The sequence below is a fragment of the Giardia intestinalis genome, chromosome 5 (genome assembly GCF_000002435.2).
Source record: "Giardia intestinalis strain WB C6 chromosome 5, whole genome shotgun sequence".
Lineage (NCBI taxonomy): Eukaryota > Fornicata > Diplomonadida > Hexamitidae > Giardia > Giardia duodenalis.
This window is the reverse complement of record NC_051860.1, coordinates 3,333,173-3,345,299: the sequence shown is the minus strand read 5'-3', so window position 1 is coordinate 3,345,299 and position 12,127 is coordinate 3,333,173. Positions and strand designations below refer to the sequence as shown.

The window sequence follows — 12,127 nt, the reverse complement described above, 5'->3', positions numbered from 1 at the left end:
AAATTTTTATGTGTCGCGAGCCTCGTTTGTGCTGTTCCGGCACCATGATGGTTGGCACGAACTTCGCATGCTACTTTGTCACATGTATTGTCTATGTATTTTATGCAATTCTTTCCACTGCTTATGTCGCTCCCTTTGTGTCTTCAACATTTACCCCCTACATTGCCTACTCTCTTGGGCCCATACTCTCCATTTTCTGTGTGATGGTCTTCAGTCTTCCTGCTTGGGTAGATCCAGGCTACCTCCCCCGAAGCCCCGTACCACGCTTCCCCCCGGACCCCTCAGACACAGTCCCGGTGCCGGAAGCAGATGCCCCATCCACTGCTAAGCCTGGAGAGGCACAGCAAAATGTTATTTATTCTATTGCAGGAGCTAACATCCCGGCCGTTCTCTGCAAGACATGCAATATTGTCCGTCCACCCGGAGCCTCTCACTGCAACACATGTGGCCACTGTGTCATGTACCTTGATCATCATTGTCCATGGGTTGGAACAGACGTGGGGTTTAGGAACCACTTCTATTTTATACTCGGGACAGCGGGCATTGGCCTATACTGTACTTGGGTCTTCGTGATGTCTATCACCGCAATTATAGTATGCATACAAAAGAGCGACACAGATTTCTTCACCGTAATCATTCCTGTTGTGCTCTGCATCATGGGGAGCATGTTCGGGATGTTCTTCGGGTCAATGATGAGTGCATCTCACTGCGGTATGATTGCAATGGATACCACAACGCGTGCAAAACTCAAGAAAACGCAAACCCCAGCGGACATAGTGATCCAGGCATTCAAGCAACGCGAAGACCCCGTAGATCAAAACTTGCGCGTTGTGCAGGACATTGAGGACACAGAATATAACTCTGTTGTAGCAGAAATAAAAAGGAACAAGTCATTCAGGTGTAAGCACAGCGGGTGGCGCAGAATCATGACAGCTAGGTTTATGCCTTCACTGTACCGTCACGACCCGTTGGAGGCAGAAAAGCTAGCGTGGATATGGACTGTTGCGCTAACACGCGAAGATATCTAATTAGAATACGTAAAGGTGTAGTGGCACAGACGTAGAGTAAACAAAAGCGTTTCTGCTGGCCGGAAGGCAGCGTACAAGTTGAAGAAATGCGGGGGAGGGAGTGCGGTACAACCAGACACTCATGCTGTAGAATTGTGCATAGAGTCCATGCAAGTGAGGTGGCTTAAGATAGCACTAAGGTAGCGGAGATTGTCTGTTAGGCTTCCGTACTTTTTATACTGGAGAGAAGCAGTAGCCGTAACGTTTTGAGCAAGAGTGCTCCAAAACATAGGGTCACCTGAGGTAGACGGGGCACAGAGCGGAAGCAGCCTTGAGATGACGTCCATATTTCCTACAAACGAAGCCGCCTCCAATATGGTTCTGTGACCTTTTACTGCGGCTCTAACTGAGATAGTGGCTTCCTTTTCAAAGAGTAGGTCGATGATATCAACGTGATCAGCAGCAACAGCAAAGAAGAGCGCAGTTTCACCGCGACGATTGGCAACGCCAGATTCTGCTTCTAGAAGCATTTTGCAGCAGTCAGTGTTTCCATTTTGCGCGGCATGCATAAGGGCAGTCATACCATCGTGATCTTGAAGTCCGACGTATAGCCCCTTGGCTAAACATACACTGACAGATCCCACATCGTTTGTAATGGCTGCCCACATCAAGGGAGTCATTCCAAATTCATCGGTGTCGTTGGGGCCTGCACCTTTCGAAATGCAGGCGAAAGCCTCAAAGGGCGCCAACATCTCGGCGATGTCTGTGTGCCCCATCTTCACCGCAATTGAAAAAGCTGTGCTTCCAGCATTATCTATTAATCCTGCTTCATGCGGAATCAATGTCTTGGCCACAAACTTCTTATTGGCTTTAGCTGCAAGGTGCAGAGCAGTCTTGCCTTCATTATTTACGCAGCACACTGCGGTTATAAGCGTGTCCTTCAGAGTCGTTGTCTGCCCGCCTATTGCAAAGAGCTGCAGTTCTGTCTTGTCCTGGCGATTGAGACGGGCGTCTAGGCGTTGACGAGGATCATAAAAAAGTGGCGACACACTGAGGGATAATGCAAATTTGCTAGATGAAAGAGCTTGCTTCTCCAGACGCAAATTCTGGAGATGTTTCAACAACTGTTTGGCCGAGTGGCGCGCCTCGGGGTTAATAACCACCATGGATGAGATAAATTCGGCAAGCAGTGGGCTAAATCCTGGAAGGCTTATCGGCGGTACTTCTTTTATGGCAACTGTAGGAGCCTTGTCAGCCGGGAAAAGAGACTTGCTAGAGGCGAGCTCATACGCAACACAGCCCAGAGCCCAAATATCTATCCGTTCATCATAGGACGGTTTCTTAACAAATACCTCGGGTGCAGCATACTGAGATGTTCCACAACGCGTGTGGGTGACTGAGCAATCAACAAGCTCCTTACAGATACCAAAGTCAATTAGCTTAACGCGGCCATCTTGCGTGATAACAATATTCTCTGGCTTTATATCCCTATGTATGATCTTTTTTGGACGCTGAGGGTCCGTCTGATTATCATGCATGTAACAGAGTGCTGCAAGGATCTGCTCAAGAAAGAACCACACCTGCGCCTCAGACACACAAAGAAGTTGGATCCTTAAATTCTTAATGAAGTTCTTTAGATCTCCCCTCTCGAAAAGCTCCATGATGATATAGAGGACGTCTCGTTCTGTGTCGTCATATAGCTCCACAAGCCCAGCAATGGCTGGGTGGTGTAGAGTACTTAACAACTCTGTCTCAAAAGTTACTAATTTGTGTTTGGCCTCGGAGAAGTTTGCATAATCTATTTCCTTAGAAGCAAAAATAGCCCCATCTGAGCGCCGCCGTACCTTATAGACGGACCCAAATCCGCCCTGCCCAATCTTGTCTATCAATTCATAGGCAGTTTGAAAAGTTGTAGCCATGGGAGGGTATGCAGTAATTTTGATTTTTATTTGCCTCACTGCCGGCTTATGCACGGTGAACCGACGAAGCTTGCTCTTGCAATCATCATCATTCGATCGCGGAGGCCATGGGAAACGACCATCATAACGCTGCATCGCCTGATAGCATTGATAGAGGAGGCCGAAGTAGCCACCAGGGTATTAGAGAACGCTATAAGCTTGAGCTCACGGTTGCTACTAGATGCCACGTCTCCCAGGCATACTGAACTCTCTACAGACTTGTCAATGGAAGTTCTCAGGCGGCTTGCCCACGACGTAAGTACAAAGGAGATCACAATGACATTGCCTATGATATCAGGACTGGATGATGGCCAAGTATGTCAACTGTTGGCCTATTCTAACTCAACTTACACTGGGGAATCTCTAGACAATATTATCATACATGCACTCAATGGCGAGGGACGTGACATAGCAGTGAGAGTCGCAGCACTGTTGGGCGCCGTGCAGAACCACGTGCCGAGCCCAGAGCTGATAGCTAAACTGACGGAGACGATAAACAGCAACGATCTTCCTCGCGCACTTGCTGGGGTCTCGTTGGCAAAAAGGCTCTTGTTCTCGGTAGATGAATTTTCGCTTTTCTTGAAAACGCTTTGGCCCCAGCGGGTCGTGTGGTTTTAGGCATTGACAGTCATATTTTGCACACCGAAAAAGAAAATTTGCTCATGAGCACTGGCCCCTTTATAGCCCCAACACGAGTTGGGAACTCCATAATCTGCTCCCAAAACATCCCTGCAGACTCATATACAGAGATATATTCTTTTGGAAGCGACTCAAACCACTTTTCTAATCTTGCATATCTAAGCACCAAGCACCTGTGCTTTGCGAGTGCTAGTGCTCTACATATTATCGACTCGGCGACAGGTACAAAGACCACTATCCCTTCATTCACAATGGGTGGCGTTACGTGTGTAGCAACAACTGGGGACGGCAGCCACCTTGCAGTTGGCCTGGCTAGCGAGGGCATAGGCGCTAGAGTGCTTATCTTCAGCATCGCTATCGACCGGCCCGAAGGCCCTGCCCGTCCTATTGAAGACCCTCAGCTTTTGGAGCATGTTGAAACGACAGTAAAGGGTACGAGTGTGGACCAGAGCCAGACTGATGCAGCAGATGAAGAACCACTTCTACCGCCCATCGAGGTGAATAACAAGCTCTTCCTGGTCCACAAAGTCACTCTTTCCAATATAGGAAGGCTAGGAATAGAGTCCCTGGCCTTCAATCATGATTCGACTCTCTTGGCTGCGGTGTCCTGTGGGCCAGACTATCTGCTGTCGGTTCTCAACTGGGCTCAGCGGCGTCTCCTCCTCAAGGCCCCGGCGTTTACCAGCCCTGTTTACAGAGTGAGCTTCTGCAAGTATACAACTGATAGATTGATAACGGGTGGGCGCACACATTTGAAGTTTTGGAAGATGGCTCAGACGTTTACAGGAGTTAAGTTGCAAGGCGAGTTGGCCAAGTTTGGTATACTGGACTCTTCTGACTGCACGGCGTTTATAGAGCTTCCTTCAGGGAATATCCTTTCTGGGTGTGGCACAGGCGAAATTGTTCTTTGGGATTCTAGCACGGTTCGGTTAGTCTTTCAACGGCCTGGGGGGAAGAAGTGCCACGAGGGAAGAATAGAGTATATGAGCTGCGATCTGGACGGATTGTTTACGCGTGGGGCCGTTTCTGCCAAGCGAGATGATGACACTGTCCTTGGTCAACCACTGACAACCCACCCTCCGACTCTGCTTTACCACACACTCCTGCAGCGAGGGGTACCACCGTTAAGCGACAATTGGTCTCCTCGAGTATCAGAAGCAAATAACTCATTGGTGCAAGGCCCATTCACAACTGCGGGCGAGCAACAAGAGGCAAATTTGAATGCAGGGGCGTCTGCAACCCCCCGAAAGCCTGACTCGGATGAAGATAGTCCACTAACACTTCTTCCTGTGGTTGTCACGGCTGGATCTGACGGATACATAAGACTCTGGTCAGGTCATCAGCTTCTCCAAGCACAATTTGTGGACAACAACGATTCGGTATTCTTCGAAATCACTCCGGTAGAGGAGATTTACATAGGCCATGGGGCTTGTATAAGGAATATGGTCCTTTCTTCTGATTCTACCTCGATGGCTATGCAGGACGCGGGAATCGGAGGGATAACTCTTATGGATATAGCATCTCGGAGCATCAGACGTATTTGCTATAGTCATGGAGGGCCTGTTCGGAGCATTGCCTGTGTTAATAGCAGCTCCTCGCTCCTTTTATCTGGCATAAACAACGACATCAATAATCTGAACATCCGCTCTCCGCTTGTGGCTACTGTCGGGGACTCTGGCGTTATATTTATGCACGACTTGGCTTCGCGGAGAATTGTTTCGGCAAAAAGATCAGCTTCGGGAAAGGGTACTAAAGTATTGTTCATTCATAACGGAGTGTGTTTGGTTGCTGGATACTCCGATGGTTCTGTTAGGTTCTTCTCTGTTTACTATGATGCCCAGGATTATTCCGGAAAGGACTCTGTCTCTGAGGAGGTTCCGGCAGGTATACTTGATGCTAATGACTGTCTCTTTCTAATTGCAGCGTACAAGTGCTTTTCGGATGCCGTTGTGGATATAACTTGCTCTCAAGAAGGTGTGGTCGCTGTGCTAAGCGCTTCCGGCCATCTGTTTTTGATCCAGACAACCCTCTCATTGATCAGACGTGGCTTAAGAAACGACGTCGCCCTTGCACAAACTGGTCAGGAACACATGTCATCCCTCGCAAAGGGCCTTCTTAACGTGCGTGATGCTGCGGAGGATGAGTCGCAAAAGAAGGCATTTGAATTGGCAGTAATGGCTTCTAATGGTATCTTTGGAATGACTGGGAAGGACATTCTACCACTTGGAGAGTTTGATGTATACTACGCTATCTTTAAAGAGTCGCCCGATAAACTCTCACAGCGGCTAGGCCATCTCTTCTACCTAGAACCCAATGTATTGGCCATGGCCGTACTGAACTGCACCTCTCCAGAAGACAGGCTTGTGGCGATCACCCTTCCGCCAGCAAATGATCTAATACAGTACAGGCTCAAATCAGGATCTAGTATGACAGACAGCCTATCTTCCACCACCATGAATTTATCAGCTCCGAGCACAGAACCTAACTTACCAGGAGAACCATCTTCAGTGTCATATAATTTAATGCATATGTTTAATTCTGTTCCGTACTTCTTGTCAATAGCAATCCCCGTAACCCCCCTACCGGGGACCTGTGAAGGGACGATCGCCAAAGTAGAGCAGGCAGTCGTGCAGCGGAAAATCAGCGCGATGCTCCCTAGTCGTGGGGCCATGGAGTCGGCAATGGACGCCCTACTGGCCATGGAAATAACGGAAGAAAAACAAGAGGAGGAGTCGACAGAGTCTGAAGAAGAATACGATGAGGATGGGAACAAGATAGAGGGAAAAAAGAAGAAGAAGCTCAACCCCAATGACCCTCTTTATGAAGACATGAATCAGCCCCAGAAATTTGACTTTGTTCAGTTCAGCCTTGTTAACGGGACAGGGCTTGTTAGATCCAAAGACCTTGCTGGACAGACTCATATCAGTGATGTGTCAGATATAGCTACGCCTGGAAAGCTAGCCATCCTTGTCAAGATTTTTATTGATGAGGAAATCCGGAATAGGGCTGACTCGGCGATGGCGAGCGTTCGAGCCCGTGCTGAGGCAAGTGGCGCCACTGCATCCAACATCGCTGCAGGAGACCCCGCTCTCTTCTGTGCTGCCTTAGCCGTTGCCGAAGCTCGTGCAGCATATAGGAGCAGCTTAATATACCTATTTGATTATGCAGTCATCAAGAAATCCTTTTTCTCGCTTATTAATGCCAATTCCATCGGGTCACGGAGCCTCCTCATGAATTCGGGGCTTACGCCGGCAGCAGATGACAACAGAGAAGAGTCAAGCAAAGAGTCATCAAAGAAGATCTTTATACGGCCAGAAGTAATCTCCCCGGCGGCTCATCGGGGACCCCTCATGGATGCGCCTGCTCTCAAGGAGGCAGAGCTGGATGATGTGGAGTTTGAACCTCAGAATAATAAGTCTATTAGCCTGTTGATGCGAACCCCTATCATGTCATTTCCTGCTATGCTTCAGCCCCTCAGGGACTGTGTCATGGAGGACGCACTGAATAAGGAGCTGCTGTCTGCCGAACGCTCTGGTCCGGCCGGAAAGGTTTTTGGTACTCTCTTTACTATCCAGGCTGGTGGCTCTGTGACCATCGAACCATACAGAACTGAAGACGAATTTGCATCGCTCACTCAGAATGTTTTAAAAGGAGAAGCGTCAAACCTAAATCCCCTCGTTGCCATGCAGCTTTTAGAGCAGAAGTCTGAGTGGTGGACTGCGTACTGTGCTCAGGCAGTTCCAGCTAACGGCCTATGCTACATGAACGTGGGATTTGGCGGGCATGTCTGCGTCATCGGAGACAGATCTGGAAACATACTCGTGTATGGAACTCATGAAGTGAAGGTTCTCTTAGCTAGACTCCAAGCAGCATACTTATCAGCAAATAACATACAGACCTTTGATAACGGCCTTTGTACGCGCTATGTGCGAGATAATATTTACTCCACTGGGATTAAAGGGTTCAAGCCGTCTGTCTCTCTTGTTTTCCATGAAAAGGTCTTCTCCCTAATTTCAAAGGCTGTTTTCAAAGAAAAGGGGGCAGACATCTTAAAACAGCAGCCAGACACTATCCCCCTTGAGGGCGATGATTTAGATCAGCAGGCCGTTGTCCATGACTATACCACTGCAGAAGAGCAGACCGAGGTAGAAGGAGCGAGCAAATTTTTGACCCTAGAGCAGGCCAGGCTGTCAGAACTGGATTCAGCGGCAAATAAGCTTGGGCAGGATGGAAAGCATGCTGTTCTATTAAAAATACAAGGTCTCAGAGCCCTCTATGACACCTTGGTCAAGGAGAATGCGTCACTACCTTTAGAGAAACGTCTCTATCCACATGAGATCTCACCAGATCTACTATTAGCTCATGATTGGGTTGGCAGAGAAGAGCGCAGGGCCCATACAATTATATATGACGAACTAGGAGATATTCTTCGGGGTGTTACTGCGAAGATTCAGAGCGTCCTCGCCAATTTTCCTGTGACGGAGTTTACCTACACCGTACGTGCCTTTGCAAATCCTGCCTTTCAAGTTACCACATTCAAGTTGTATCCGTTTAGTGAGAAGTTCGAAAGCGCACTTTGTGAGGCTCTGGGCATAGAATCTCTTGATGAGCTAGACCAGATTGCTTATGACCATCGTAGTGATTCAGAGGTTGCAAACAACTTAACTACAACATCTACTATGAGGGCTGACGCTAACATAATGAATCCTAATGATACTATGGAAACTAGTGATGTCAGTGACCACTCCATCATAGATAATGATCAGCGCGGGTCTCTCAACCAAACGTCAGTTAGTAGGCTGGGTGCAGTGACCCTCACTTCCTTGAGCACCACCAAAAAGTCTTTAGCAGAGTCTAACACTAGTGCGACTAAGAGCGCTCTTGCTCCCTTAAGATCGTCGAGGACCACGGGTGGTAGTAGGCTTGGTTCAGTGGCGGGCACCCGGACCATTAAAGCTATTGACAAGATCATTGCACAGACCCTTTCAAATAAGTTGGGTGAGGCAACAATCAAGCAAGATGAGCTTGAGGACACCATTTCTGACGCCCAAATAAAGCAGCAACGAGTTTTGCAGCGGGTAGAAGCACGGCAGAAGCGAAAAGAGGAGCTCCGCGCCCTTTTAGCCGAGAAGCCCGATCCCAGTAAGATTTCCCCAGAGGACGAAAAAGCATATGATTTCAGCCTCGAAACATTCGGGCAATTCCCACTTAAAACTACGGAGGACTATGTCTTCAAGGTTGGACAATTAGCGCAGCAACACGAAGACGCGACCGGAGCAGGTAAGAATGTGCCTCCCGTGAACGTCTATGAAAATAAAGAGGGTCGCTGGCTACAGTTCCTGCTAGCTATAAAGGGTCTTCATGACGCGCAAAAAGATTTTAACGAACGTGTGGCCGTTCTGTTTGCCTGCAAGCAGGCTGTGGTCGAATGCGTCAACACGCTTAAGAAAGAGGCTCTTCGAATCACTGCTTCAATAAAGCACATGGCCGGCCACCTAATAGCGGCAGACATAGACGCAAGACTGGCCAAGTACGAGTTTAGCGCCGACCCTGACAAGCTTTTGAGCATGATATCCATTCATCCTGATGAAATAGCACACATTCGACGCATGGAGGTGCACGATAGATATATTCGTAACTGGGCTTCCAGCAAGCTGGCAGACACACCACTAGACCAGATTGACAATACGACTCTCTGTCTTCAGCTACAGTCGTGTTATTCTCACGCCCCAGGGGAGTTCTTCAACGAAAGTGATCCTGCTGGTAGTGATCCGCTAGCGCTACAATATCTGGAGTTTTGTGTCTCTAATAAGATTATTTCTAGCGACGAAGCTGATCGACTACAGAAGCTTCTGGATGTTCCGCCAACTGGTATCCAAAGTGCCGTGCAGGAAATTGTTTTATCATCCAGCGAGGCCTTGGGTGGGCTTAGATATGGTACGCTTCCGAAACTGAACTACCCCTTAAGTAATGACGCTAACGACTCAAATGACGAGTCAAGCAGTGAGTCTGACAAGGTTAACGAGGATGAAGAGAATGAGGATGAGGACGAGCTGGTTAATATGTGTCGACCCTATATTAACACAGCCATATTCATGGGCGTTCAGGGGCTCGACTCTTCTGTCAACAAGTCTTCCTCTATCCTCGCAATCAATGACTTAAAAGACCCTGATACTAACGCTAACGCACAGCACTTCCCGGTTGGGAGTGTACCACATGGTGCAAGAGCTAAAAAGCATCCTCTAGCCAAAGACGTACTCCTTTATTCTGGATATCAAATTCAAGAAGCTACTTGTGTTCGCCCCACTGCAGCGTTAGCGGCACAAAACGCTCAGCATGCGCCATCTCTATATAACAGACACGATACATACGATATCACCTCGACTCTGGCTCAGCATAACAACCTGCAAATGAATGTCTTCCAGGGGACGCAAAGTTATGACTCCACCAAGGCCATCTCTGTGTTCAGCAAGATGCAGGTTAGTCAGGACTACGCTCAGAAAGCTCACTACTGGATTTCGCTTGCTCTGTATTGTAGAAGCCAAATCCTGAATAAGATGCTATCCTTGGCAACTGCGTTTGATAATGCTGTTCGAGAGCTTCAGTACTCAAGCGTTCAACTAAAAATGGACTTTGCTCGTATGCGCATTCGCATCATAAGCCTGTTCCAGCAAACAGAAATCCATCATCTCTATATTACTAGGGATGCTAAATCCATGGAACACCTCGAGAACTGCAAAAATGAGCACCGACAAATAACCATACAATTGGAGCATCTCCGGAAGCAGATCTCCCAAAAGACTGAGGAGGCGATGGCCGTCGGGACTAACCTCCAAAAGCTTCTTCGTGAATTCAACAATTCTATTAGCACTGATGCTCCATTCAGAACGAAGTTGATCAAAATCTATAACAAAAAGTACAGGGCCCCCAAGCCTATCAAGCCGCAGGCAGACGCCGAGCCAGCTGGCCTCGAGGCAACGCTAGTCGGAGGCGGAGCGACCAAGAAGGCTCTCGGGTCAACAAACCCAGACGATTATATGGACGAATCGGATGAGTCGTCGGAGCTTTCTAATCTTTCTGAGGGAGGGGTCGAGGATGATGATGAGCCTGTAGATGAAACAGTTGCCCCGGAGGGCGTTAGCAACGAGCTCTTTAATTTCGTTCTCAATTTGCGATCAAAGAAGCGAGACTATGACGCACAGTTGGCAGCTATCCACCAAGAGGCAGATCAACTGAAGCAGCAGTATTTAGTCCTTCAGAAAAGGGAAAAGGCAGCAGTCTCTGCCACGGATGCAGCAAACAGAGAGCTAACACAGTTCCGCGCTGGCAAACAGAAGGAGCTGAACAGCGTGCAGACGGCGGCACTCGTTACTATGGGCCAGTATGCATACATGAGCGAGGATGATACTATTATTGAAGATCTTAGTAACGCTCTTCTCTTTGACGCAAAGGAAATACAGAACCTCAAAGCTAGAATAGATCTCAGGAAGAAGCAGCTGCGACACTTTGCACAGATTGGAGAGTCTCTCAAAGACACGCACTACGAGCTGCTGCAGAAGGAAAAGCAAGCACAAAAAGACTACAAAATCTATAGTGAAAAGCTTGAAGCGGTCCAGATGCTCAAATTCGGCCAGCTGATTGACATAGCCAAGTTAGACAGCGCGTGCATAAACGAACAAGCAGAAGAGCTTACCAGAATTCTGAATCAGGAAGAATTAGAGTTCAAGCAAGATCAGCTCTACAAAGAGACGATTCTGGAGCGTGGCCGCGATCAGCTGAAATATGCTCTTGACAAGAACACAGAGCTGGTGCTTGAGCTAGCAAGATTAGAAAGAGAAAGTTTAGAACTTGACAGGGCGATTCTTGATAGGCAACGAAAGGCTCCCAAGGCATGGTGCAGCGATAACAAACAGGAGCTTGTACGGCAGGAGTACAACAGTCTGAAGCAGGAGATCATAAATCGTGAGAGGGAGCTGCGCACTCTCGTGGATGAGATTGCAATTCTCAAAAACCACGGCTCTTAATATGTGAGCTTGTTCCTGCTTCAAAAGCTCTTATTCAGATGATGCTAACAAACTATCTTATAACGTGAAGATACACGCATTATCTGTGCACGTTCTAGTCATCATCACTCACCAGGAATATAGACGCGCCCCTCGGCCTCATCACCTAAGGTTCCTTTGGTCCTGATAGCTCCCATAAATGGCATCCTTTAGAGCAATATCATCTGCAGTTGTTCTGGTACCTGAGAAGCCGACAGAGTAGGCATAGAAACTTTGGAAGACTATGAATTAGTCAGTCAGCTCTTGGTAGGTCGAGCATGACGCAACTGGAGAGTTAATATGTACCACTTCTCCAGCCCCTTGATAAGCGTAGGAGTCACTCCGCCTATTGTCTGAAAAGCTTATTGTTACATTATGCTACGATTAATGGATTGATTGTATATCTAGATTTACCTTTGTGATCTATTTTTCCTACTATCTGCTATCCTTCAAACCGTGTGTTTACTTGAAGAAAGTAAAT

At 47.9% G+C, this 12,127-nt stretch overlaps 4 protein-coding genes across 4 annotated transcripts; 3 read left to right on the top strand and 1 right to left on the bottom strand.

The window, feature by feature from the left end:
- Positions 1-8: 8 nt before the first annotated feature.
- On the top strand, positions 9-1,028 carry GL50803_006733 (Zinc finger domain; the record flags this gene model as incomplete). Its single annotated transcript, XM_001707535.1, has 1 exon — positions 9-1,028. The coding sequence occupies one exon, from the start codon at positions 9-11 to the stop codon at positions 1,026-1,028; it is 1,020 nt and encodes a 339-aa protein (XP_001707587.1).
- A 119-nt stretch (positions 1,029-1,147) lies between these two features.
- Positions 1,148-2,926, bottom strand: GL50803_006731 (Kinase, NEK; the record flags this gene model as incomplete). Its single annotated transcript, XM_001707537.2, has 1 exon — positions 1,148-2,926. The coding sequence occupies one exon, from the start codon at positions 2,924-2,926 to the stop codon at positions 1,148-1,150; it is 1,779 nt and encodes a 592-aa protein (XP_001707589.2).
- A 48-nt stretch (positions 2,927-2,974) lies between these two features.
- GL50803_0031743 (uncharacterized protein) lies at positions 2,975-3,583 on the top strand (the record flags this gene model as incomplete). Its single annotated transcript, XM_038046050.1, has 1 exon — positions 2,975-3,583. The coding sequence occupies one exon, from the start codon at positions 2,975-2,977 to the stop codon at positions 3,581-3,583; it is 609 nt and encodes a 202-aa protein (XP_037902346.1).
- A 44-nt stretch (positions 3,584-3,627) lies between these two features.
- On the top strand, positions 3,628-11,628 carry GL50803_0042000 (Coiled-coil protein; the record flags this gene model as incomplete). Its single annotated transcript, XM_001707539.2, has 1 exon — positions 3,628-11,628. The coding sequence occupies one exon, from the start codon at positions 3,628-3,630 to the stop codon at positions 11,626-11,628; it is 8,001 nt and encodes a 2,666-aa protein (XP_001707591.2).
- Positions 11,629-12,127: the final 499 nt, after the last annotated feature.